The sequence below is a fragment of the Gossypium hirsutum genome, chromosome D09 (assembly GCF_007990345.1).
Source record: "Gossypium hirsutum isolate 1008001.06 chromosome D09, Gossypium_hirsutum_v2.1, whole genome shotgun sequence".
Taxonomy (NCBI): Eukaryota; Viridiplantae; Streptophyta; class Magnoliopsida; order Malvales; family Malvaceae; genus Gossypium; species Gossypium hirsutum.
In genome coordinates, this window is record NC_053445.1 from 50,123,297 (window position 1) to 50,150,473 (window position 27,177).

The 27,177-nt window shown below is 33.5% G+C and overlaps 1 protein-coding gene, 1 long non-coding RNA gene and 1 pseudogene across 2 annotated transcripts in view; 1 reads left to right on the forward strand and 2 right to left on the reverse strand.

The window, feature by feature from the left end:
- Positions 1 to 10,129, forward strand: part of LOC107892445 (myosin-8) — a 24,681-nt gene extending 14,552 nt beyond the window's left edge. The window contains exons 29-40 of the mRNA XM_041101227.1: positions 4,000 to 4,080; positions 4,193 to 4,366; positions 5,080 to 5,220; positions 5,442 to 5,615; positions 6,453 to 6,584; positions 6,683 to 6,753; positions 6,848 to 6,947; positions 7,143 to 7,199; positions 8,821 to 8,877; positions 9,331 to 9,411; positions 9,508 to 9,590; positions 9,698 to 10,129. Coding sequence (XP_040957161.1) covers positions 4,000 to 4,080; positions 4,193 to 4,366; positions 5,080 to 5,220; positions 5,442 to 5,615; positions 6,453 to 6,584; positions 6,683 to 6,753; positions 6,848 to 6,947; positions 7,143 to 7,199; positions 8,821 to 8,877; positions 9,331 to 9,411; positions 9,508 to 9,590; positions 9,698 to 9,812 — 1,266 coding nt within the window. The 3' untranslated portion in view covers positions 9,813 to 10,129. The remainder of the gene's footprint in view (positions 1 to 3,999; positions 4,081 to 4,192; positions 4,367 to 5,079; positions 5,221 to 5,441; positions 5,616 to 6,452; positions 6,585 to 6,682; positions 6,754 to 6,847; positions 6,948 to 7,142; positions 7,200 to 8,820; positions 8,878 to 9,330; positions 9,412 to 9,507; positions 9,591 to 9,697) is intronic.
- A 1,412-nt stretch (positions 10,130 to 11,541) lies between these two features.
- Positions 11,542 to 20,440, reverse strand: LOC107890594 (protein BLISTER-like; annotated as a pseudogene).
- A 2,542-nt stretch (positions 20,441 to 22,982) lies between these two features.
- On the reverse strand, positions 22,983 to 25,397 carry LOC121220984 (uncharacterized). The gene is made up of 5 exons (XR_005918304.1): positions 24,794 to 25,397; positions 24,404 to 24,709; positions 24,165 to 24,331; positions 23,432 to 23,579; positions 22,983 to 23,352 (listed from the first exon to the last, which is right to left on the reverse strand). It is a non-coding gene; the product is annotated as an uncharacterized lncRNA (long non-coding RNA).
- Positions 25,398 to 27,177: the final 1,780 nt, after the last annotated feature.

The following is a 27,177-nucleotide window of genomic DNA, read 5'->3' on the forward strand; positions in this document are numbered from 1 at the left end:
TATGGTTTTCCATTAATACAAATAGTGAAATCTTACAAACCATTTCATTTGTTTTAGATAAAATTTTACTGAGTGATCACAAGTGACCTAGGTTTTGCCAGTAACAAAATTAAATTACAAAAAGTCTACTCTGTCCAGTCACTAGTTGTAATTTCTAAACTAATAATGTTCATGCTTTTTTTTTTGCTATGTACAATTGATATTATGCGAGTTCATGTATTTTACAGAGTCACTGTCGACGATTCTTGGCCAACCGTTGTTATCTAAGGTTAAAGAAAGCAGCAATTACTACACAATGTGCCTGGAGAGCAAGGGTTGCACGTAAAGAATTACGGAAGCTAAGAATGGTGATTTTTCGTTTCTCAAATTTGTTTAAGCTCATGATCTTCTCTTTCATAGGTGTATTCTTGTATTTTTGTTTCAAAAATAATTTCTTCGCAGATGAAATATTCCCTAAGTGCTCTATTGCTATACTAATATTAATTTTATTTCTTCTAATTTTGATTAATTATAGAATAATGAAGGAATGTTTAGAATCAATCCCTACTAAGCTATCTATTAAGAATGGAATAATCATTCTCTCTTTCTGCTTATATTGCTTCCAACAGTTAAAATTATCATCTTTTGTAGTCTCAGTTTTCTACCATTCTTTCCAAAAGTATGTGCATGATTGTTTCACTTATCGTTCCTGTCTGTCTGCAGGCCGCCAGGGAAACTGGTGCTCTTCAAGAAGCCAAAACTAAGCTGGAAAAGGAAGTTGAAGAACTTACATGGCGCTTGCAACTAGAGAACGAACGAGGGTAGATCTTTTCTTAATAATATGTTACTATTATAAGTACATGTATTTATAACATTTCCAGCTATGATGTCATATAATTTTATGTCTATTCATTAGCATCTTTAATATTTCACCATTGTTTGAATTAGTCCATTTCTACCTTTTTCTAATTTCCCATAGCAAAACATGCTAGAAAAGATAAAGAACCATTAGGAGAATTATCTATTATCTTTTAAACCTAATTTGTAAACTGTAGAGCAAAATTTTCCCTAACTCATTCATTATTAGGCAGGTTGACCTTGAGGAATCAAGAAAACAGGAAAGTGCAAGGTTTGAATCTACTTTACAAAAGATGCAACTTGAGTTTGAGGAATCCAAGAAAAAGGAAAGTGCAAGGTTTGAATCTATTTTGCATAAGAAGGAACTTGAGTTTGAGGAATCCAAAAAACAGGAAAGTGAAAGGTTTGAATCTACTTTGCACAAGATGCAACTTGAGTTTGAGGAATCCAAGAAACAGGAAAGTGAAAGGTTTGAATCTACTTTCCACAAGATGCAAGTTGAGTTTGAGGAATCCAAAAAACAGGAAAGTGAAAGGTTTGAATCTACTACGCAAAAGATGCAACTTGAGTTTGAGGAATCCAAAAAACAGGAAAGAGCAAGGTTTGAATCTACTTTGCACAGAAAGGAACTTCAGTTTCAGCAACTGCAGTTTGAGTTGCAGAAACTGCAACTTGAGTTTGAGGAATCCAAAAAACAGGAAAGAGAAACACTAGAATCTACTTTGCACAAGAAGGAACTTGAGTTTCAGGAATCCAAAAAACAGGAAAGAGCAACATTTGAATCTACTTTGTACAAGAAGGAACTTGAGTTTCAGGAACTGCAAGTTGAGTTTCAGAAAATGCAACTTGAGCTTGAAGAAACAAAAGAGTTGCTAATCAAAGAACGTGAAGCTGCAAAGAAAATTGCAGAACAAGTTCCTGCGGTTCAGGAGATCCCGTTATTGACGATGAATTAGTAAACAAACTTACTGCTGAAAATGAACAGCTGAAGGTACTGTTAGACATTTGTTGCTTGAAATAAGAACTTAGGTTTGACTAAAGGCTTTCTTGATGTCATTTCTAAACTTGGTTATTCTGCCTTATGTTTCTTGAAATCTTGTTTGGCACAATGCCATTGTAGGCTCTGGGAAGCTCCTTAGAACAGAAAATTAATGAAACAGAGAGGAAATATGAAGAAACAAACAAGCTTAGTGAAGAGCGACTAAAGCAAGGTTGGAGGCAGAATCAAAGATAGTTGAGCTCAAAACTGAAATGCAGAGGTTTATACCTATTTTGATCTGCTATAATATGTGTTTGATGGTTATATGTTAGAATGAACATTTAGTCAGTTGTATTTTTCTTTCTCTGACTGGGAAGTTGCTTTTCTTTCATCTGAATGATTGTTTATATCTTAACAGGCTCGAAAAAAGATTTGGACATGGGAGCTGAGGACCAAAAACCGCAGCAGCAGGCCATGCCGAGTGCACTGAGTACAAACATGTCAGAGGTGACATCTGCAGTAAGATATATCTCAACATTCTTTCCTTATTTTCTTGATTAGAATAATTCTTTCCTTATCTCAACAAGTCCCTTTGGTTCAGGAGATCCCCGTTGTTGATGATGAATCAATGAATAAACCTACCGATATTGAAGATGAATCAATGAATAAACCTACCATTATTGACGATGAATCAATGAATAAACTTACTGCTGAAAATGAACAGCTGAAGGTATTGTTAGACATTTGTTGCTTCAAATACTATCTCAGGTTTGACTAAAGGCTTTCTTGATGTCATTTGGAAAAAAGATTTTGGACATGGGAGCTGAGGACCAGAAACCGCAGCAGCAGGCCATGCCGAGTTCACTGAGTACAACCATGTCAGAGGTGACATCTGCAGTAAGATAAATCTCAACATTGTTTCCTTTTATTTTTATTGAGTAGAATAATTCTTTCCTTATCTCAACAAGTTCCTGTGGTTCAGGAGATCCCTGTTATTGACAATGAATCAAAGAATAAACCTACCGTTATTGGTGATGAATCAATGAATAAACTTACTGCTGAAAAAGAACAGCTGAAGGTATTGTTAGACATTTGTTGCTTTGAATACTATCTCAGGTTTGACTAAAGGCTTTCTTGATGCCATTTGGAAAAAGATTTTGGACATGGGAGCTGAGGACCAGAAACCACAGCAGCAGACCATGCCGAGTTCACTGAGTACAACCATGTCAGAGGTGACATCTGCAGTAAGATATATCTCAACATTCTTTCCTTTTATTTTTATTGAGTAGAATAATTCTTTCCTTATCTCAACAAGTTCCTGTGGTTCAGGAGATCCCTGTTATTGACAATGAATCAATGAATAAACCTACCGTTATTGACGATGAATCAATAAATAGACTTACTGCTGAAAATGAGCAGCTGAAGGTATTGTTAGACATTTTTTGCTTCGAATACTATCTTAGTTTTGACTAAAAGCTTTCTTGATGTCATTTTTAAACTTGGTTATTCTGCCATTGTGTTTCTTGGAATCTTGTTTGGCACAATGCCATTGTAGGCTCTGGTAAGTACCTTAGAACAGAAAATTAATGAAACAGAGAGGAAATATGAAGAGACAAAAAAGCTTAGTGACGAGCGGCTAAAGCAAACTTTGGAAGCAGAGTCAAAGATAATTGAGCTCAAAACTACAGTGCAGAGGTTCATACCTATTTTGATCTGCTATAATATGTGTTTGATGTTTATATGTTAGTATGAACATTTAATTAATTGTATTTTTCATTCTATGAATGGAAAGTTTCTTTTCTTTCATCTGAATAATTGTTTTATATCTTTACCAGGCGTGAAGAAAAGATTTTGGACATGGAAACTGACCAGAAATCACAGCAGCAAGCGTTGCTGAGTACACCAAGTAGAAAAATGCCAGAGGTGACATCTTCAGTAAGCTATATCTCAACATTCTTTCCTTATTTTTCTTGAGTTGGTTTGCTGGTTCTGATTATTTTTTGCTTTTTTTATTTTTCCTTGCTGGCCTTTATTTAACTTTGCAGCCTCTGGAAAATGGTCATCATGTAAGTGAAGAATATAGAGACTGTATAATTTCCCTTCACTTCAGTTTATTAGATATACCTGCATACTTGGTTCATTGTTGCCTCTATCATCCTGAGATGGAAAGCTCTTTCTGACAGGCACAACTGAGTTCTGGTCCATCAACAAGGCTTGGTAGAGAAGACAGTAAATTGAGGAGATCCCAAACTGAAAAGCAGCAGGTATGAATTCAAATGATATAGAATTTATTTTTCCCTTTTTTCTTTTTTTCAAGTATTTGTATTGCATGAAATTTCCAGGGATTAATCTTTGTTGTATGTATCATCTTTGCAGCCGGAGAGTGTAGATGATCTACTCAAATGTGTGGCACAGAATCTTGGGTTCAGTCAAGAAAAGCCTGTTGCAGCATTTACCATATACAAATGCCTTCTCCACTGGAAGTCATTTGAAGCTGAAAAGACAAGTGTTTTTGATCGTCTTATTGAGGTGATGGGCTCTGCACTAGAGGTAACTTATCTATTACAGAAAGCTCATCTTTGTAGATAAAATCGTTGTTCTCAAGATAAACTGCCCTTTTCTTGTTGATACTATAACACTACTATTCTCTTTAATCAAAACTATGGTAGCAATTTTGATCCTTTAGTTTGATCAAGAATACTCCAGAGCTGTATTTAGAAAAATGGGGTGAAATATAGGTTTCACTTATTCTTTTGCTACTTGTTTTTTACTTTTGCAAGTTTCTAGTAAAGGCAATATGATAAGCAAAATGTTATTCCGATTCAAATATAAATATAATATTTCATCGATGTTCTTTTTGTTATCCAAGAACTCTCGAATTTGTGTTAGTTCAAAATGTTATTGGTTTTATTGTTGTTATTATCATTTTTATTATTTTTCTATTTGATCCAAGGTGCATTTTTGCTTTTTGCTTCTGAGAGCAAGAAATATTTAGCAAAAAAATTAGCCTATGAGGCCTTTTATCTTTTTCATTTTGTTGGATTTAGAAGGTACAATTATGATTTTTTTTTTTTACTTTGTTGAAAAGCAATTATTTCTGTAATAGGAGGGACTATGGTATTATTCTCTTTGCTAGGGACTTATGTTAGATTACTTTAACTGATTCTTAAAACATGTTTTTCTGATTGAGCAGGTTTAAGAAACCAAAAAGATGAGGGGAAAAATCAAATATAATATTCATGATCCGTGCTGATGTTTTGCAGGATCAGGACAACAATGATCACATGGCTTATTGGCTGTCAAACACATCTTCATTGTTGTTTTTGCTTCAACGTAGTCTGAAAGCCTCTGGTTCAATGCAGAAACCACCTGCTGGAGCATCATTCTTTGCAAGGATGACCAAAGTATTGAGATATTTCATTTACAGTGTCTTTAAATTGTTTGCATGATATGGTCCTGATTTAGATATCTCTGAAATCTTCTTTAACGTATCCCATAAAAAGAAGGAAAGAACAATACATTTGTTCTTTATCTAAAATCTCGTCATATGATCATTATCAGTTTTGTTGAATGATTCTAGAACTTATGCCGGAAAATTATGTGATATGATGTTGTTCTTTCTCAGAGTTTCCGTTCATCTTCTGCCAATCTTCAAGCTGGAGTACTGAGCCAGGTTGAGGCCAAGTATCCAGCTCTTCTTTTTAAGCAGCAGCTCTCAGCTTATGTAGAAAAGATCTATGGAATCATTAGAGACAACTTGAAAAAGAACCTGTCACCACTTATATCTGGTTGTATTCAGGTACAAGGAGCCTTGCATTTGGATCACTGAGTCTTTCCAGTGACATTCTTTTAACTTTTGAGATCATTTAGTTGCTATATACAGGAGAGAGCACTGTGGTTTTTCTAATTCTTATTTTTAATACCATCTCCCTAACTTCTATAATGCCTTGCACAATAGAGGTTTTCCATGTTGCTTCATTTGAACATGTAGAGCATGTACTTTGTTGTATCATCAACTGAAATTTATTTCCAAGTGTTAATTTCAACATTGCATGTTATAAGTCTTAAATTCATCTTGCTTTCAGTTTGTAATTCAATATTTTAGCCTATTTCCTGTTTCTACACATTAAATTATTCTTCTAAAAATTCATATGTTTTGTTTTAGGTTTCTCTATACATGTGCAACTATCACAAGTTCCTCTCCTTTGACTTCTCTGCAATTTACTTTTTTGCTGCCTACTTGGTTTGAAATACTCAAAGTGAATGATTTATGGTTTGAGCATGGGAAAGTTAATTCATTATTAATTTTATTATAGAGAGACACTTCTTCTTGTTAAGCTTATTTTACTTTCTTTTTTTCTTTTAACATGTTTAGGTTCTACCTGATGATATTATGTTCCGTATAAGTAGTTTGAATTGCTGTGTAAGTGGTATGCATTTTTGTGTTGTGCAATAGTTTAGGATTATTCTCACATGAGCTTTAGTTTTCTGCTCTTTCTTTTAGAAGTTGTGTTAAAATGATGATACAATGCCATATTTTATTACTTCCTATGCTGGCTTATATGCATGGTAGCAACTAGTTTTATGTTGGAATTGCAATTTCTTTATGTCGCTAATGCATCAACCTATATGGCAGGTACCTAGGATATCAAAAGGAGCTGCTTTTCAAAAGTGTGAAGGGTTACAAGGCTATCATTCTCCAGCTGGTCTCTGGCAGAGCATTATTGAGTGTCTGAACAAGATGATGGGCACATTGAAAGACAATTTTGTATAAAATTTGCAACTCTGATGATATTAAAGTGGACTCTTTCCGTTCCTTTTTTTTATGAGCCATGGAACTTAAGGTTATGACTTTTTTATTTTCAGGTGCCTCCAATACTTGTTCAGAATATTTTCACTCAAACGTTTGCATATATTAATGTACAGCTCTTTAATAGGTAAATAATTGTTTCATATGTTTTTGCCCGTTACTCTAGATAATATAATAGGAATAAATTCCAAAATATGTGATGTTAATATATTCTGCTACAGCCTTCTTCTCCGTCGAGAGTGCTGCACATTTAGCAACGGGGAGTATGTGAAATCTGGCTTAGCTGAATTGGAACTATGGTGTGCCGAAGCAGACATTGAGGTAATTTCTTTAGTTCCCACTGATGAATGTCAAAGGTGTCATTTTCACATTGTTTGAAGAAGGTTTTTTGTTAAGGAAACATTATTTGAAGCTTGAACATGCATTCAACAGGAGTTTTTTTGTCTGCTTATTAGTTGCGGCACCCTATTGCATCTAATAAATTTGAATTAAGAGTTGATTGTTGTTTAATTACAGTATGTAGGCCCATCATGGGATGAACTCAAACACACAAGGCAAGCTGTTGGATTCTTGGTATGTTTCTTCAGTTGTTTCTTAGTAGGTTAGAATTTTGTTGCGTCATGTTGCTTTACTCCTGTGGTTTGATGCAGGGGCCCTTTGTCATTCTTATCCAATGATTCTTTCATTCCCTTTGTCATTCTTATCCAATGATTCTTTCATTTTTCTTTTTCAAAGCTTGTGTGCCTGGTATAATTAATCACCACGGGGTCATGAAATTGGTTGAGACTGCTTTTTTCCTTCCTTGATAAGGTCATGCATGCCAATTTGACTTGGTAATATGTAGTTGCAATTGTGGCTTTATAAGGATGTCAACGGGCCTCAAACTAATCTGAATGTTAAAATAGAGGTGAGGGTTGGTACATTGTGCAATTAAAAACCAATTATCTGTAGAAGCAATTGAGGGAGCAAATATAAATAACTCAGAGCAATAAAAAGGGATGGACTAAATTTTTAAAAAAAAGAAAAAAATATATATAATATTTGCTTAATACCAAAACATTAAGCATTTGCTTCACTATTATTGCTTTCTAAGTCACGCATACAAATGGGAAAGGATTTAGCCTATTTACAGGCTCTGTATGTCGGTTTATTAAGTCAGCATACATTGTATTATATCATTATTATTTAATTATGGATAATGATAAGTGTAGATGAAGATAAGGTTGATATTTCTCTAGAAACAATGAGAAAGATAGGGAAAGAGAGAGAAGTCAGTAACTTCAACATTATCCGTTCTTGAATTTTAAGGCTTGGCAAAATTTTCGAGGTTTGGTATGACCGCGAAGAAAACTAGATCTGTCAATATCTTTTAACTTTCCTCGTGTAATATAGGATGGGATACCATTGCTCATATACCTCACCAATCCAGAATGAGTTCAGTATAACTGAATAGGAGTGGACTAGACCTGGCAATTCGTATATAGATTTTAACATGTTCATGTATTTGTGTTTTTGTTTCATTCCCTGTTTTAGTTATTTCTTTCAGTGTTTTTTTTTTTTTTTTCTGTTATGTAACCGTTTCATGTATAGCATTGTTAAGTCTAGATTAGACCCTTAAGCACCCACTATAGGACTTTGTATTCTGCTGTTTAGAAGAGGCGACTGCTGCTTGGCTATTTCATTTTACTTGAGTGAAAATGTGGAATTAGTTGCTTAACCTGCTAAGTTTGAATTCTGAAGTGCTTTCATGGTCAGAGATTTTTGTCTGTAATACAGTCACAGTTATGCTACCATATTGACTTGCACATTTGCGATCTTGCTATTAAGATTTGGCAGTTATTTTTAGTACTTGGAAAAGACCTGATCAAATATGTAACGAGTTAAGAGTTATATTCAACTACATTAGGATTTTTCAGCATCATAAAAATATATGTGTGCACCTAATTTTGTAGCAGATCCAGAACACACACTAGTTCACTTTAAAGTTTTATTATAGTGGAACAAACAAAGCCTTAATTGATTTCCTTACCAAGGGCTTCTCTTAAGCCATTCTTTATCTTATCTGCTGGAAGAACAATGATATTTGTATTTAATTTGTTCAGATTGTGGATTGTGAATGCCTTGCTCTTGATTTCATGGTTTAATAAATTTTTTTTATTTCTCCATTTTGAAAAACCTGGTCTTGTTTTGTCAGGTTATAAATCAGAAATCCAAAATATCCTTTGATGAAATATCAAAAGACCTTTGTAGTGTAAGTCTCTTTTCCTTTCTTCTTGCAATCCCCCTGATAATGGGGTATGGTGCAACATGTGATTCACAGAACATTCCATTTAATGAATCAATAAGAAAGTTCCCTTAAAAAGCTAGTTCGACTTGTCAATCTTGTGAACAAAAACTGACTAATCCATGATTAAGGGGTACACATCTAATATATCCAAATAACATGCTCCTCCGGGAAGGAAAAATGATAAAGGCGAGGGTGAAAAACGAATTTTCTTTTTGGGAATTCTTCAGAATTTCAAAACTATGTGAGATAAAGAGCATTTGAGTTACCTATTAGGTTGTCGTCCACATGATTGACAAGGTTACAACCTAAACTTATCATATGAAACTAGGAGTCGAAGACATTTACAATTTCTTTTTTTTTCTCTGAAATGTTACGAGAATGGTATCTTCTTTCTCTTACATTGTTTGTTTTCACCAGGCTTTGAGTGTTCAACAACTTTATAGGGTATGTACGCTTTATAGGGATGACAACTACAACACTCAAAGTGTTTCACCAGATGTAAGTCATCGTCAAATTGTAGATATTTCTCTCATCCTGAACCTTTTTTTTCTTGTTTTGTTAGTATGGTATGACATGCCACCTTCACTCGCACAGGTTCTTGCCCACATGAAAGAACTTATGTCAGATGATACCGAAGATGATGGTGGTAGCTCCTTCCTGTTGGAGGACGATATCAGGTATGAAAGTCAGAAAACGAGAAACAAAGAGTAGCTTCGTAGTTCCTCCAATATCGAAGGTTAATAATGGTTTGTTGTCTTAATTGGTTAATCCCTTCTGAATATAGCATTCCATTCACAATGGAGGACATTTCTAATTGCCATCAAGTAAAAGAGTTTGCATCAGTAAGACCCGCCGAAGAACTTATGACGGATCCAGCCTTCCAATTTTTACAGGATTAAGGTACCGGTTCTACCATCGTTACATCTTTTCCATTCACTACATTCTTTGATTTTTTTTGTCATCTAGAGTTGAACAGAAAAGAAAAAGGTCAACTTCATGGCAGTGCTGCCGCACATTAACTACAAATGTTATACTTTCTTTGTAACATCCATTGCCAAAATGTAAGTAATTCTTAGAGTTCTTTAGGTAGTTAATTTGGTCATTTCTCTTCAGCATCTTTTTGGTACTGAATGGTCTAGAGGAAGAGGATTGATTATTAATGTAGTGGAGCTTTTCAAAGCTGTTTTTTAATTCCCAAATTTTCATCTTGTACAAAGTAACAACTAGCATAAGTATTTACTTTTCTTTTTTTTTCTAAATAGTCGTTATAGACACAAAGTTATAAATTAGAATGCAAAAGCACTGATGTTTCTTTCTCATACTTTTCTGGTGAAGATATTAGACTTATAATTTTGGACATGGGCATGATATGTTTGATAAATATCATAAACATGCTTAAATACAACTAATATGATTAACATGACAAAAATAAGATTAACATGATAAATGTAAGTAGTATTATTTTTATACATATTAAGTCTTTAACTCGGTTGATATTTTGATATTGGTATTATTGCCAGCACAAATGGGCGCAAATAGTTTTAGGCATTATGTCAAAAAAAATTAATATCTAAAACCTTAGTGTTTATAATTTATACAATTGAAAAAAAAATGACATACAAATTATCTGATATAGATTAAAATAATCAGTTATACATTAAACAAATGAGCATTTTTTTTTCAAAAACTAACTTTTTATTTATTTTTTAAATTTTTTAAAATATCAATTAAAGATGCATAATATTTTTTAATGTATTAAATAATTATCTTTTCAAGAAATCATCTTATATCGTATATTCATTGTGTTCAATTTTCAAATTATATTTACAGTATTATCTATTATGTATTTATATAATTTTCAATATAGCAATAATAATTCAAGTAAAATAATTTTTTTTAAAGTTTACATTATTGATTAAAAAGAAAACGGATTTAATGTCAAACTGATGGAAAACCTCAATTATTAATTCAGTCGGAGCCATCAGTTAAACAAATTAAATCGGTCAATTGCATTGAACTTGTTTTCTTGATGCATTTTAAATTGGAAGGGAAAATTGCATTAAAAAGTTTTAAATATTAAATAAAACATAACAAAAATATAAAAATTATTATTTAAACTAGATGATGAATGATGATTTTTAATAGGTTAAAATACATTATAAGTTTATGTACTTTTTGAATATTTAGAATTTAATCATTTTACTTTAATTTTTAATAGGTTAATTTTTTTTAAAAGATTTGTTGGTATAATATTTTGATATTAAAATATAAAAAAATTTCACTTAATAGTTATGTGGTTAAAAAAAATAAAATTAACAAAAAAAATTAGTATGAATTTTGAAAACTGAATTGTAAAACTAAATTTATGAAAATAAAAGTACAAAAGACTAAAATTCTAATTTTCAAAGAGTACAGAGATAAATTCAAGAATTTAAAATTCATATCCTATTACATATGACAAAATTTTCTAAAAGAAAATATTCAAAAAAAATTTAATTTTACTGATTCAAACTATATTTTACCAATTTAAAATTTTATCATAAATATAAGGAAATGCTCGATTCAAACTTACGCGCTCCTAAATTTTGCTTGATACGAAAGATTAAAAAAAAAAGTGAAGATTAAAAATTCTCTAAAAAAATTGAGCATTAGTTTTTTTTCCTATAAATGGTAACATTAACTCGTTAAACTCATTTGTCTTTCGGCATTCCTAATCTACCTTTAATCCACAACCCCCCCCCAACTAATTATACTCACTTGAGACAGGCTCAAACCCCAACCTCCGAAAGTTTGTAACAGCAACGGCGCCAACAGAAGTAATAGTCGGTCAATAACCTCATTTTCCTTACTCTTAAAAAATAAGGGTTTGAGCCTGAACTAAAAAATAACATGACTCAAATTTTACAAGTGACAACCTCCCTCACATCAACAACAGTAAGGGAAGGCAAACTTGAACTAAACCTTGTGAAAGTGTAGTCCTTTCTTGCCATGATTTCAGGATTCATTATGAAATATGCTTGTTGGTTCTCCGTCTCGATGGCCCACCAGGAAAGAGCTTCATAATCCATCCTAACACCCGTTCCACCACCTACAAAGAAATTAATATACTATTAGAGTTAGTCAGATGATATAAGCTCTATTATCCAGAAAGCATTTCAGTGCTCCATTTTCAGCACTGGTTGGATTGACAGTGATACAGCAGGCTCAATCTTTCTCATAAGATAGCTTAAAGTCCAAAAGTGTGCTATGAACTTCACAGTTCACACCAAAAAGCATTTATAGTAACCGCTTGAGCTGGAATAACAATAAATGATACACAATCATGTCGTGGTATGAAAGAGAGACGGAGAGAAACAAATGGTACCTCATCACCCTCGTCGGCATATGGAGTATTATCATGCATTATTTGAGACTCGGGTTGTCTTGCTGGGATATGCTCACTTGCCATACTTAGAGCTGTCAGAAGCTCTAATCTTTGAGTTTGAGCTTCAAGTTTCCTAGACAACTCGTTGTTCAACTCCTTCATTCATTAATGAGAGTGCAAGGATAACATAAATAAATAAACAATCACTCAAAAGAATATAAAATTCAAATATAGAAAAAATCAACATATAATGAGCCTTTCAAAAAGTTTGCAAATGATGAATTGCGCATTAGAAATTCAAATGACCTAATGACTAAAAAAAGAAGGAAATATAGTTTTTAGAGAATCCTCGTTAAATATGATAATGCTTAAAAATCCCAGGTGGCTAATTAGCTGGCTCTAGGACGAACCTTGTTAAATAAAGATGTTCTTCAATTTCTAGTTGAATATTTTTATCTTTTAGAAAATCCCTATAGATGTCAAGCAACAAGATCCAAATTGAACTAATACAAATAGCTTGAATTCCAAATATGTCAAGTTCAGGTAAATTACCTTCAGCTTTGAACTTTGAGATACCTCAAATGACAAAGCTTGTGTCAGTTCTTCTTTCTCCAATGTTAACTGCAATAAAGAAAGGCCATCCAATTATCATGACAGGCAAAGTGGCCACAACATAATTTCATATTTGTCGAAGGAGTAAAACAAAAAAAAGGCCAAAAGAATATTTGAATCACATAACAGGAGCTACCTCTGAAATTAGAGAATTGATGTTCTGAATCATTCTCGTTTGATCAGGAGGGATATACACAGAAGAAGCTTCAAACTGCCCATCATCATGCAGCAAGCTCAAACCAGAGGCATCATTGCTGTTATTCGTTCCCCTGTCATCAGAAGAAGGATCCGTGCTTGCTGCAAAAGTACAGTAAATAAAATAAAAAATATGTAAGGGCCACGTAACTCAAAGAAACATTAAGAAAGCATTTAACCACTATAATTGCTCATCAGACTTCTCATTTGTTGCTTTAAAACTTGAGTTCAGATTGGATGTTGCTGGGTACTTTCAGTATTCTTTAAGTTTCTCCTTATATTTCTGGCTACATGGGACGGTATGCTTATATCCATGCATATCTTGGAGCATCTGACTTGTGTCGGACACTAGTACATTACAGAAATAATGGACTTGAAGTAACTTATCCATCATATTGTAACAAATTACTCCAAGTCTTCCACAACACCAAATTCTCCAATGAAGAATTTATGATTTTATCTATGCTTTGATACAATAAATATCTGAAAGTTATCCTTGGGAGTTTCTTCATGTCTCAATAAGTAAACAAAGGACTGTTTGCAAAATCCTACATTGTGTGTCAATATGTGGTTCCTTGAACAAATTAACCAACAACGCAAATTTGGCATTTACAAGTATATTCAAAATCTGCCCTTGTGCTTTGAATACATCAGCAATAAATGACCTCAAACTTAAAGGCATCAAGGCATGAATGGAAGAAAAAAACAAATCCATACACCATAGCACCATCTAAGACATTCTGGAGAACCAAAGTCAAAAGTAGACCCACTAAGTATGGTTTTTGTTTCTACATCTCAATGAATAAGTGTTCTTGATTTGTGAGGGTAGATCAGTATTAAGAGAAACTCAGCCTAGCATGAAATTGATGACTGACCAATAATATGTATGCCTGCCATATTGACTGGATTTTGATTCGGTACAATAAGATATAGCAATTGGAAAAGTAGCACCATTACCAAGATTTTCTGTTGAAGTTGACATATCCTTCTTTGAAGCAGGATTCTTAATAACATCAATAGACTGTCCACTGCCAGAAGCTTTTCGTAGCTTAGACTGAAGTACCTTCTTCTCTGAGTTAAATGAATAAGAGAAAACATATAGCAAACATATGGCTATTATAGAATATAGAGAGAGAGAAACTTAAAATGTAAAGTAAATATTATTATCATTAAAATGCCTAGTTATTAGCGTACTTACCTTCTTGAAGTGCTTCAATGGTTGATAGAAAATCCTGACGCTCTTTCTCTAGGCTAGACATTTTCTTTCTGCAAAATTCAGAATGAATAAGATGTCCTATTAACTATTAGAAGAATCAACATGAAAATATATCCAAATGAAAGTCTAAACATGATAATATATGGCAAATGGAAGGAAACAACATTAAACATTTCACACAGGAAACCTACTTAATAAGCAAATAACTAACAATTAAATATCTCCCACCCCACAGGCACACATATTCTTTTTCTTCCTTTCTGGTTCTTTAGTTGTAATAAGTAACAATAATAAATGTTTCTCTACTAATAACAACAAAAGTAACCTTCAATTCTGCACCAAGGAGTTATGTATGAGCATTATAATCCAGGCAGTTACTTTTGAACACATATGGCAAAAGGCATATATAATTGAAGAAACAAGTAATCAACTCATCCTGAAAATGTAGATCACAAGCCCTTTGGTAAAGAAAAATTACAGCATACTTGAAAGAAAAAATTTCAGCCTCTGTGTTCTCCAATTGCCTCTCCAATTTTAGCTCATTCGACCTTAATCTAAGTGCCTAAAAAGAAAAAAGCAGATGCCAGCATAAATAACTTTATACAAAAAAAAAAACATTCAATGGAAGATAATCCAAATGCTAATCATATGGTCTAAACAAGCAAATTAACAAGATCAAAACCATATAAATATAAGAGAGAAAGAGAGAGAGAGAGAGAGAGAGTTAAATCAACACTTTAAAATCCTTTGGGTTCTGTGCAGTAAGGATGGCAAACTATTTAATCTAATGGTAGAAATTTATAACAAAGATATTTGTAATCATTATATTAATACTTTTTTTGTCTTTCCACTTTTCACCCTTGCTACCAAAAAGTGCTAGCCTTTTATCACATGCCTAAATTACACCTTTAATGTTTAGTACATATTAGCATGTTACAGCCACGCATATTATGCACAGAAGTTTCCCAATCTCTCACCATTATTATCTAGAGGGGCAGATGTTTTATAGAGAACAGAATGATATTAGAAAAGGAAGAAAAACTTCACACCAATTAAAAAGTTTATTACCTTCTCCTCCAAACCAATGACTTCAGAAGCCAATATATTGGCACGTTCATCAGCAGCATTACATTCCAATCGTGCATTTGTGTATTCCATTTTAAAAGACTCAAGTTCTGCCTGCAGATATTAAACATCAGACAAGGAAAGAAAACATTAAAAGAATACGCAAAATAAAATGCCAGAAGTTTGTATATTTGTGACACATAAATCTCCTCCACCCATGCAAACATCATGAAACAAAGAACACAAGAAGATAAAACGCAAATCAGCATACACACAGCACCGGATTTTACAATACAGCACAAAGCAGAGCTGCATCCTATTTACCATTCTTTTGCTACCAAAGAGAACCACTGCAAACAAAGGACTTACTGAACTATCCACACTGCATCACCTAATGAGCAGATTACAACATCAAACTAGCAGTGCACCCTTTGCTTATTTCCCTGTGAAAATAACACCAACAACGATATAATGCTTTTACTTCCATCATATTCTCAGCCATCATAAAAATCTCCACCTTTCTAGATCATTTTTATAGACTAAAGTAAATATGCATACACACATATCTCTTCAAAAAAAAGAATGCTACTTCTCTTCCTCCTCTAATTAGGAATAATGCCCGTCATAAATTCCTATAAAAACTGTATATCTCGAATTTCCTAGACTCAAAAACCCAAATTCTCAGCAGAAATCTCCCTGCCCAAGCAGAACATTAAACTTTATTTGGTATTTGGGCAATCATAGCCTTAAAAACCTGTTTGAGCTCAGCTAAAGGGGGAAAAAGCAGTTTGCGAGTGGTAGCACATATCATAAAATGATGAGTGAATCTCATAAACTTCATTTTTTTTGTACCAAGTTTTCTGGTTAACAGGTATGAAGAAAGATGCAAGAAATAGGACTGAAATCTATGTGCATAAGTGGACATATGAAATACACCACACAAACGCACCTAGACTAACCATATGATATGAATCAAGCAATATGCAGTCCCACAAGATTCAATTATTTTACGAAGAACTTGAGCTGATCATAAGTACCCTAAATATATAACATGATACTAACCAGTTGGGCCTTGATTTCTTCCTGCAACTTCTCCATATCGGATTTTAGCTGGTTGACAACACTTCTCTGGGAGAAAAAAAATGTGTCAACAGATAGCAAAGGCTACTTAAAAAGGTTCAGAATAGTGAATGGGACAATGAAAATAGATTGAGTGCCTTTCAGAATTTCATAATATAAGCTGCAATAAAGAAACAACTTCCAGACAAACAGAAGAAGGTTTCTAGAGAATTGGAGTCATTGCCTTTATTGTTTCAAGATATTTGATCTCATTCATGAGCACACAGAAATATTTTGAAATTTACCATCTATTTTCCTGACCCCAATAATGCTGGTTGCTAGGAAGCCTTCATGCATAGAAAGTTCAAAGATTAAAAGAATAAGCAAAGAAAATCAGATTTAAGTTATTCAAGGATAACCCAACACATGATAACACTGAAAATATTTATATGTTAATAATTATGTAAATGACAAGATAACTATATATATTCACACAGCCTAAGCATGCGCATTAGACAATTGTCTACGACCATGACATTATAGTGATGCTGTAAAAATATTATATTTGGAAACAAACCTGTTGATTGTAACTATCAGTCAAGGATGAATTTTCAGCAGCCAACGATTCTGCTAATGTACGTGAGGCCTCAAGTGCTCGTTGCTATGAAAACTTCTCCTGAGTCAAATCTTCGATATGCTGCAGAATAAGAATAAATAAATAGATAAAGTCAGACAAAACAATGGAGATCCAGGAGAACATCAAAACACAAAACCAACACGATTAATAACATATTAAACATTATAATTTTCAACAAAAAAATGCATCTATATTAAAAATTCGAAACATAGAAGGAAGTTTTCATTTCCATGGCTTTCTAAAAAGCTTCAACCAACTATTGCTATATTGTTCACACGTAAGATACCAACATGTCTTTATGCTTCAAATCTAAAACAGTGCATCATAACGAAATTTCTCAAGCTTATAGTCTTCCTTGCCCCAACTTAGCAGAACCTTAATCCAGCACATGCATCCCCCAAAACAAGATGGTAAACACAAGACAGAGATCATACAAGTACGCAAATACAGTTATCCATTGTTTCACCATAAAGAAGCAATAAATTGAAAAACATTCAGCTTTATCCCTCAACTAAGCTCTCACTTCCTACCAAGATTTGATACCTCCAACAGTGAAATCAAATAATTAAGCACATCAGCCAGGTAAACCATAGTCCTTTTTTCTTTTGCATTCTAGAGATCCAAAAACCTTTTTGTCACGTATTTCTTGTCAGAAGTTAACAAATACCTAAATCCTTATAAAGATATAGAAAACGATAACTTCCATGGCTCTTATAAATTCTATAAAAACTGTATACTAGTAGAAAATTGCAGATTCATAGTGGAATGCCAAAACTGTGCAGAAAAGATGGATCTGTAGTACACTCAACAAGAAAGATACGGTACCTGCTCCAAAGCAGCAAAATCTTCATTCTGTTTGGTTGAGTAGAACTCATGGTTCTTCTCTGAGACATTCTCATTAGCAACATTCAGGCTCAAGAGGTCATCATTATAAACAGGAACCGAATATTGACCAGGATACTCCCTAGCACCAGGAAACTCAGGGAACCCTAGCTTGGAGAAAGTTCCCATAGTTTCAATCTCCGTTGATGGTTTCTCGAACAGGGATGATCCTTTGGTGTCGAAGCTGTTAAATTGTGAACTATGGAATGCAAATGCATTGTTTGTAGTTTTATCATGTTGAAAAAGTGACCCAGAAGAAGCTTTGGATACATTAAGAGAATCAAGGAAAGATGGACGAGATATCCTAGAAATAGTATCATCCGTGACTGAATGTACTGGCATGTGACTTGAGGAACCTCTGGCATCAAAATTGAACTCTGAAGACCCAGATATTTGCGTGGATGGACCAAGCACACTTGGAAAATCACTGGATGAACTACTAAAATTTCTTTCTCCAGGATCAGAAATCATAGGCCCTCTTATACCCGAGATTGATTGAGTAGAATCTACAATTAAACCATGGAACAAAGATAAGATAAATTGAAATTCTAGTCAGTAAATATATCAAGGATGTTCAAACAAAAAAATTCACAAATTGAAGATTACCTTCATGGAAAGAAGATAGCACATGGTTACTACCTAGCAAGCTTCCTTCACAGGCCTTATTTTGCAGTGAATTCTGCTGAGATCTTTTTGTAACAAAATCTTCAGAAATAGGAGTTACAACTGCAGAAACCTTCAAAGAACCATCATCTTCTTTTGACTTGGGCTCTAGAAAGTCATTACTGAAACGTTCTGTGTGTAGGCTATCATTAGAAAATGGTCCACCATTCCATGGAGCACCGTATTTCTCATTTTCTAGACTTTTTTCATGTGTCTGCATATCTGTAATAGATGAATTATAATCACTGCCTAGAAAAGATGGGACCACAAAGGCATTGTTCGAGTAAACTTGCTGATTTTCACGGGAAACTTCAGTTGTTTTGTTGTTGTTGTTGTTAATTGTTTTTAAGGAAGAAGGATTAGGTCCCTTAGATGTACCGGCACCATCTGAGTTAATGGCTCTCACTTGTTCAGTTTCTAATTGATGTTTATCATTTAAGCTAACATCAGTATTGTAAGATTGAGTAGTAGAAGCTGCCTTCTTGGCTCTTTCAGCAGCCTTTTTCTTACGAAATTCTTCAAGCTGCAAGATAAGAGGTATGAGTTAAAACAACACATGGTACATGCACTCTAGAATTCTTTGTTATTTCAAAATCCCATTTATGCAAAATCATATAACTGAATCTTTTATTGTAGGCATAAATCCAGATTAATAATTATAAAAAATCTAATAAACCAAAGGAATTTTTTAGGAGGAATGGAGGATTTAACTTATCAAACAACATAACAATGGGCAACATTCAGAGGCAAAAGATAAAACTGTATAATGGGATTTCTCTTAGTTTTTCAGCCCTAACTAGCAAAAACAATATGAAATTCTAATGAATTAGTAACCCAGAACCCACATAAAAGCATGACCAGAACAAATCAAAAGAAGATTTCTAAACAACCAGAACTGGTCCAACCCAACAAAAATTAGAAATGAGAATACATTACGTGGGAGGAACAGCAACCAGCAACTTTAAACTCAAATCTATCAGTCGTGGAACAGAGATACACTCTTCTTTCAGAATTTGTTCTGAAGTTCCAGGCAAGCCGTTCTTACTTTAGTATAGTGTCACGTGAAGCTTTTTTCACCCTTTCAGGCATGGATACAAACACTACCATTGCTCTCCATTCAAATGTGATTACACAAATAAGCTTTCAAATTTATTAAGAAAAACTAAAACCTTGGCCTATTCCTTTTTTAGTGTCAATGGTAAACTTTACACGATTGCAAAGATTATATTTTAATGCATAAAAACAGTGAAACTTCCCAAACGTGTAAGCATACAAAACATTGCTAAACAACATAAACGCCACCGATCATTTCAGAAAAATACCAAAATATACTCAGTTCCAGTCCTGTTCAGAAAACTTAAATCCTAAATCAAGGACCAGATATGCCTAAAATTCAAATGAAAGCGTTGAAACATGGATTGCTTACCACTAAGGAATTACATAAAACTTTAATTAATAACAAATTCAGTCACCGAATCAATAATAAAAACCACTAAAGGAAAAAAGAAAAAACGTACCCGACGCTTCCCAGCTTCTAAATGCTCTTGTTTCCGCGAACTAGGCAATACCTCAGCCGACGCCATTCCCCCCAAAACCCCCCGTCCAAATCTCGTCAATTTAACAATTCTATCTCCAAATTCTCACCACCATTAACTCACAAAGTAAATGCCAATCGGAAAACAACAAGTAAGAAAAGGAGGGAGGTCGGGTCAGATCGAGGAAGGAAGAAAAAAGTTATTTTTTTAAGCGTGGGAAATTTTTTTCTTTTTTTGGGTCCTGTTTTAGGCAAATGTCGTTGTTGAGCTTTTTACTTCTGGATTTTGTTAGTTGTTACTGAACACGTCTAAAATGAATGGAATTATTAAAATTTGGTCGTTTTGTTTTACCAATTTGATATTTAAATTTGGTCGAAACAGATAATTAATAAATAAATTTTGTCGGGATAAAAAAGGAAATATTTAAATTTTTCCAAAAATATATATAATATAAGCATCGTATTATTATATTGTATGTTTATCAAGCCTAGCCGGGTTTAAAATTTTTAAAAATATATATTTATATTATTTTTTAATTTATTTGTTAAAAATTTATATATTTATCTTAATATTTTTTATGTTTAGATTATAGTTGTATTATATACCACTATAGAATTAATTTATATGTGTTATAAATTACATAATATAAAATATTACAACTTTCAACAATTTCTTAACTTAATAACAAGAGCATTATGTTCTAAGCATAAGTAACTGAGTTCAATCTCAAGCAACTCTTATCTCATCCCCTCCCCCAATTATTAAAAAAAACTTTACAACTTTAACAAATGGGTTGGGTCTAGAATCTGAGCTCAATCTATATTTTAAACGAATCTTTTTTTTTTGCTCAATTCCAGTTATTGGGCCTAATAGTTTTGTCTAAAACCTCTTAAATTTTAGACGGGCCTTCAAACTTGAGTAGGTAACCCAACTTATAAATAGGTCTAATACACAACAAAGAAGCTTTGGGTACTAAACTTGAGTTTTACCCTCCTTATTTTTTATGTGTGGGTCTTCAATAAGGCTCAAGTTTTATCATTTGCAAAAGTGATATTAAGTCTTTAATATTGATAAGTTGGTGGTTCGACTCTCCCGCATACAAATGATTCCCATAATAAGTGTAACTTACTATATTGTGTTGGAAAAATTCAGTTAATAAAATGATTTCAGCTAAAGTTTAAATTTTTTGAAAACTATGTCGATTTGTGATATTTATAGTAATAAACTTTTTTTTTCGAAAAGTATTTGGGCTTTGTGCAATACTGGTTTATATCGTTCTTGGCTTTCAATCGAACGATTTTCTCTACTATTATCGTACCTCAAATTGCGTCAAGTGTGAGCTCGAGCAACACGAACCAAGCACATAACAATAAATTATTTAAATACTTTTAGTAGGAAAATAATTATGTCAATAAAAACTAATAAAAATTACAATTATCAAAAAATATATTTTATTCCTAATAAAATCAATTTTCACTACTTTCTAACAAGATAATAATACATTAACATTATCGAAGGCTCAGCCAATTACCTAATCAACGACACTTTTAATTTTTTTTTCAAAAGAATTGACCTTATATTAAACATAAAGCTGAATAAATAAAAATCGAAACAAAAAGTTAATAACTCAACTGTTTGAATATTTATAATTTTTTTAGTACTAGCTTTATTAAATTTTAATTTTTTATTTAAATACTTTGGAACCAATTTTGTACTATATTTGGTTGTAATTAAAAGATTCCAATTTTTAAGTTAATTTTTTTCATTCTCAATTTGATATTTTTAAGGGTAAATTACACCAACAGTTACCCAATTTCGGGGTAGCTGACAAAACAGTCACTTAGGTTTCATTTCAATCTCTCAACTTTCGAAAAGTTACAAAATAGTCCTTTTCGTTGTTTTCTGTCACAGACGTCACGACAAAGTGACATGGCAGGTGACGGCATCGTTAGTGTCAAAAAACCGTCCAGCTGGTCTGTTACTCTCACTTTAACAGCCCTACCAGTAAAATTTTAGGGTTAAAGAAGAATAAGAAGAAGAAAAAGAAGAAGAAGAAGAAGGAGAAGAGGAAAAATAGAGATGCCTGAAGTGATTCCGGTGTGCTATTGTAGAAACCCAGCCAAATTAAACACGTCTTGGTCTAATGACAACCCAGGTAAGAGGTTTTTTGGGTGTAAGAAATTTGGCTGTGGATTTCGAAAACTATGTCAGTTTTCAGCTGATTCTTCTAAGAAAGGTGATACATTGGAGGATGCAATGAGAAGGGAGAAAAGAACCTGGTTTTTGGTGATTGTATTTGTAACTGTTTTGTTGTTTTTTAAACCTTAAAAACCAACTTATGTTGTTGTTGTTAGCATTGAAAACCGGCTTATGTTTTGTAATATTGTTGCTGGTATATTGTTGCTTATGTTGGTATACATGGTTGTTGGTATATTGTTGCTTATGTTGTTATAAATGGTTGCTGGTATACATGGCTAACCAGTTCATGTTGTTGTTTACAAATACTTGAAATGAGATATTTTTGTTGATTACAATTTGTTTTGTAATATTTTTGTTGCTTACAACAGTTAGAAAGAATGTTTAATCTTCATTTCATTTGTATTTCTCAATACTCATATATCTAAAAAAGATAACATATGGAAAAAAAAACATTTGTATTTCTCAATGCTCACACATTTGTTTTTTCAATACTCATAAAAAATAGATAACACAAATAGCATGGATCAATGCTCATATATTAAGGCCAAAACGCCAAACTGTTTACAAAAGGAATGAGGGGTAAAATATTGTAAAATTTTCTCACAATTCAACACAATTGAAAAGATGTGAATTGTAGGGAAATTTTCAAAAAAAAATTGTGATTATATGCCTAAGTTTATCAACAGTAGCAATCATAGGCAAATTTACAAAAAATTATCTGCCTAAGTTAATAAATCAGTAGCAGGCAAATTTACACAATTTCAAAAAGTTAACAAAATAAGGTCTGTTCACATCATCATCAATGGTCTGTCATGGATGACTCTTAAGTAGGAGGCATCCACCTAACAATGGTTGGTTTTCTCTTAAATGGGAGTTTTTCTCTTAGGACAGCTTGTTGATGAGTTGGGGCAATTTGTAACTGAGTTGGGGCAGCTTATTGAGTTGGTGTACACTCTTGCTGATTTGGGGTAGCCTGTTGCTGAGTTGGGACACCAACTTTCTGTTTTTTGACCTACAAGAACAAGTAAAATCTGCCAAACAAATTCATAAATAGAAATATACTATAACTTAACTTAAGGCAAATGACTTACTGGAATGTTTTGGCCAACTTCTCATTTGCAACTCCTCTTATTGTGGCCTATTCTTTTGCATTTACTGCACCTCATGTCCACCCCTCTCTTGCTCAACTTTTTTGTTGTTTGTGGTTCATCAGGTTCTTTCCTTCTCACCTTAGTAGGTCTGTCAGGTGGCCTTCTGAGTTTAGGAGGCAGTATTGATAGCATGTTTGAAAAAAAGGCCTATTGTTTAGGACCCCTTACTGGCCTTATAAAGTTGGAGTAAATTTGAAATTGGGTTTGCTTGGTGTACCAGGTTTGTACATAGGTCTCTGGGAACTCATCTTTTAAATGAATGTCAGCTAATGCATGCATACAAGGGATGCTAGTGAGATCCCAATTCTTGCATGAGCAGGAATTCTCAACTAAGTCTACCACATGCTGGCTGTCTAGACCACATTCAACCTGATACTTGTCCCCATCAACATGTGATGGAACACACCTAAAAAACAGTCACCATGCTTGGTTAAAAAATAATCACTAAAACAATGTGGTCCAGGCAGCCCCACCAACAATGATACACACACCCCTAAAAAAATAGTCACTACATGTATATTATTAAAAAATACTCAATGCATGCATATTAAAAAATAGTCAACACACCAACAATCACTGCATGCATATTAAAAAGCACTCACTAAAACATCATGTGACCAGCAACATGAAGTCAGAATAAAGGCATCAGAAAGATTAAAAACGGTAACTTTACCTCAATGAATCTTTTATATTTACATCCAGCTTTTTCTTGATCTTTGGACACAACATTCCTTTCCATTTGTCAGTTTATTCTTTCTTCTTGAAAATAAGCAACATAATTTTGGTCCTTATTGTTTTCATCATGGTCAGAATAGGTTTCCCTCTTGCTTCTAGTATCATCTGTCAGTAAACAACATAAATGATTAGCGAATTGCGAATGATTAGTAAAAAACATAAAACATAAGGGTTTACCTTGTTAAAGGATTCAAAAAGATTATTCACCAACATGTCAGAATGGCTTCTAATTGAGAAGTGAGACCTTGACCAGTGAGTAGGGTTCTTTTCTTTCAACCAATCATAAGTATGCTGGTTGGTTTTCTTCAATTTTTCCATGACATCCTCAAAATCCCTTGTAGTGCTCGTTCTGACAGCTTTCCAAAGCAAATCTTTCAATTCATTTGTTCAAAAACCAGCCTTCTTGAAATTGACATATAGGTGTCTAACACGGTGTCTTGTTTCTGCATTAGGAAACAACATACATATTGTTTTTAAAAGTCCCTGCAATTAGAACAAATACAGTTTAATTATTTGACAAACCTTAAACCCTAAATAAAAACAACAATAAAATAAATAGAGTTTTACCTTTTGTTTGTCAGACATGAAAGATATCTGGTACGAGTTCACAATTTCCAAGTCTATTGCAAGCAACTCCAAGAACCAAAACCATGATGCTTTGTTTTCACTTTCGACAGCAGCATATGCAAGAGGATAGATACCATTATTTGCATCTATCCCAACAGCTGCAAGCAAGTAGCCACCATAGTAGCCCTTCAAGAAACATCCATCTAAACCTACTATCCTCCTACAACCAGCCTTATAGCCATCTTTGCATGCCTGCAAGCAGACACAAATCCTTTGAAACAACCTGTTATCCAGATAATAGATTGTTGTTACTCCCTCATTTTGGGTCCAAACCTCCAACAAATACTCACAAATCTTCTCATATTGAGCTTTATGAGCTCCTTCAGTTAATTTCAAAGTCCTAAGTTTAGCCCTCCTACATTTGGTTAGTGAGACTATGTAACACCCCTAATCCGTATCCGTCGTCAAATCAGGGTTACGAAGCATTACCAGAATTTACAGATCAAGTAAACAGATATTTCATTTTATATAGTATCCATGTTAGAAATCAAACATAAAATCCCTTATATGAACTCTCGAGTTCCAAAACATGCATTAGAAACGAGTCAAGACTAAACCGAGTACTCAAAAAAATATTCAGAAAACTTTAAAAATTTTCAAATGTGCAGGGGTAACACGCCCGTGTGGTCAGGTCGTGTGGTTCACACGACCAAAGGGACACGCTCGTGTCTCAGACCTTGAAACTCTCTAACTTGGGTCACGTGGTCAAAAAACATACCCGTGTGCCAGGCCGTGTATAAATACCTGGGCATTTTGTTTTGAAATTTTAAAGACGTAGGCCAAGTCAAACGCCCATGTGCTAGGCCGTGTGTCACATACCGCTAAGACAGACACCCGTGTCTCTGCCCGTCTGGACGAAAATAGGCTATTTTCCAAGCCACATTTCTCACCCAACTTGTCTTCCACCTACACCAACACTTAAACACATTTACAAACCATATCAAAGCATTTAAAACAAGCCCAAATCATGTCTTAAACATGACATAATATCACATATAACCAATGTATCCTTAGGTACCTCAGATGACTATTTATTATCATGTTAATCTATCACTCATACTTACCTATTTACTAAATGCATATATGCATGATCACATTCATTCTTCAAACATGATAGATCCACTTATAAACATATCAAAAATATGTCAAACACAAGTCATTTCAATGGCTAGTTTCATTCAAAACATTTACATGCCATTATTGGCCGAATAACCTATACATGCCATTATAATTATAATTGATTTACCATATATACCGAAATAGGCCAATGGATAGTGTGAGTGATCTCCGTCAAGCTTCTAATCCAACAAACTTCCGAATTACTATAGAACAGGGGAAAATAAAACGGAGTAAGCATGTAATGCTTAGTAAGTTCGTATAACATGGTAATTAACTTACCATTCATTCATGTTCAAGATAAACATGCAAGACACATTCAACCAGTTTGATCACAAGCCCTAGCACATATCTTCATCATCCCTGTTAGTCATATATTTCATTCAAATATCAAGAAATATGCATAGGTTCAACAGTAATCAGATTTCCATATAAATATGCTTTCCACATCATGTACTCATATAACATATACAAATCATATACATGTATTTCAAGTACATTTTCAAAATAAATTGTCTCGATTTCAGATTATTTCATGTCGGAACTTTACCCACCCATTAAATCAATTGAAATGTCGATGGTTAAACGGGTAGTACGATCGAGGTGTACAAATATATAATCATAGATGAACATATTCATCAAACAAATTCCATGTCCATATAGCATTATCTCATATTTCCATATATCATGCATTATCATTTTCATGTATTTCAGGCAGATACGTGTAATAATTCATTTCATGTTCATATCTTCTCATGTCAGAATTTTGCTCATTGAATTTTATTTGAAATATCGATGGATACTTAGGTAGTACACTCGAAGTGTACAAATTAGCAATCCGTCAATTCATATTCGGGAGTGCTTATTAAAGCACATAATCGGGAAATCATCTCTCGAGCCATATAACAGGAAGCTCACTAAAAGCCATTAATTTGAAAGCTCACAAATAGCCTTTCAGGAAACTTATCCGGGCTATATAATAGCAAGCTCACATAGAGCCATGATTAGGAAGTTCACATGGAACTTTTAATCAGGAAGCTTACAAAGAGCCCTTTAACGGAAGCTCACGAAGAGCCATTAATCAGGAGCTCTGAATAGCCATATATCGGGAAGTTCAAGCGAGCCATATCAAGATGCTCACAAAGAGCTGTGTTTGTGTCTGCAACATATGTAGGATTACAACCGATCATAAAACAGGACGCTCACAA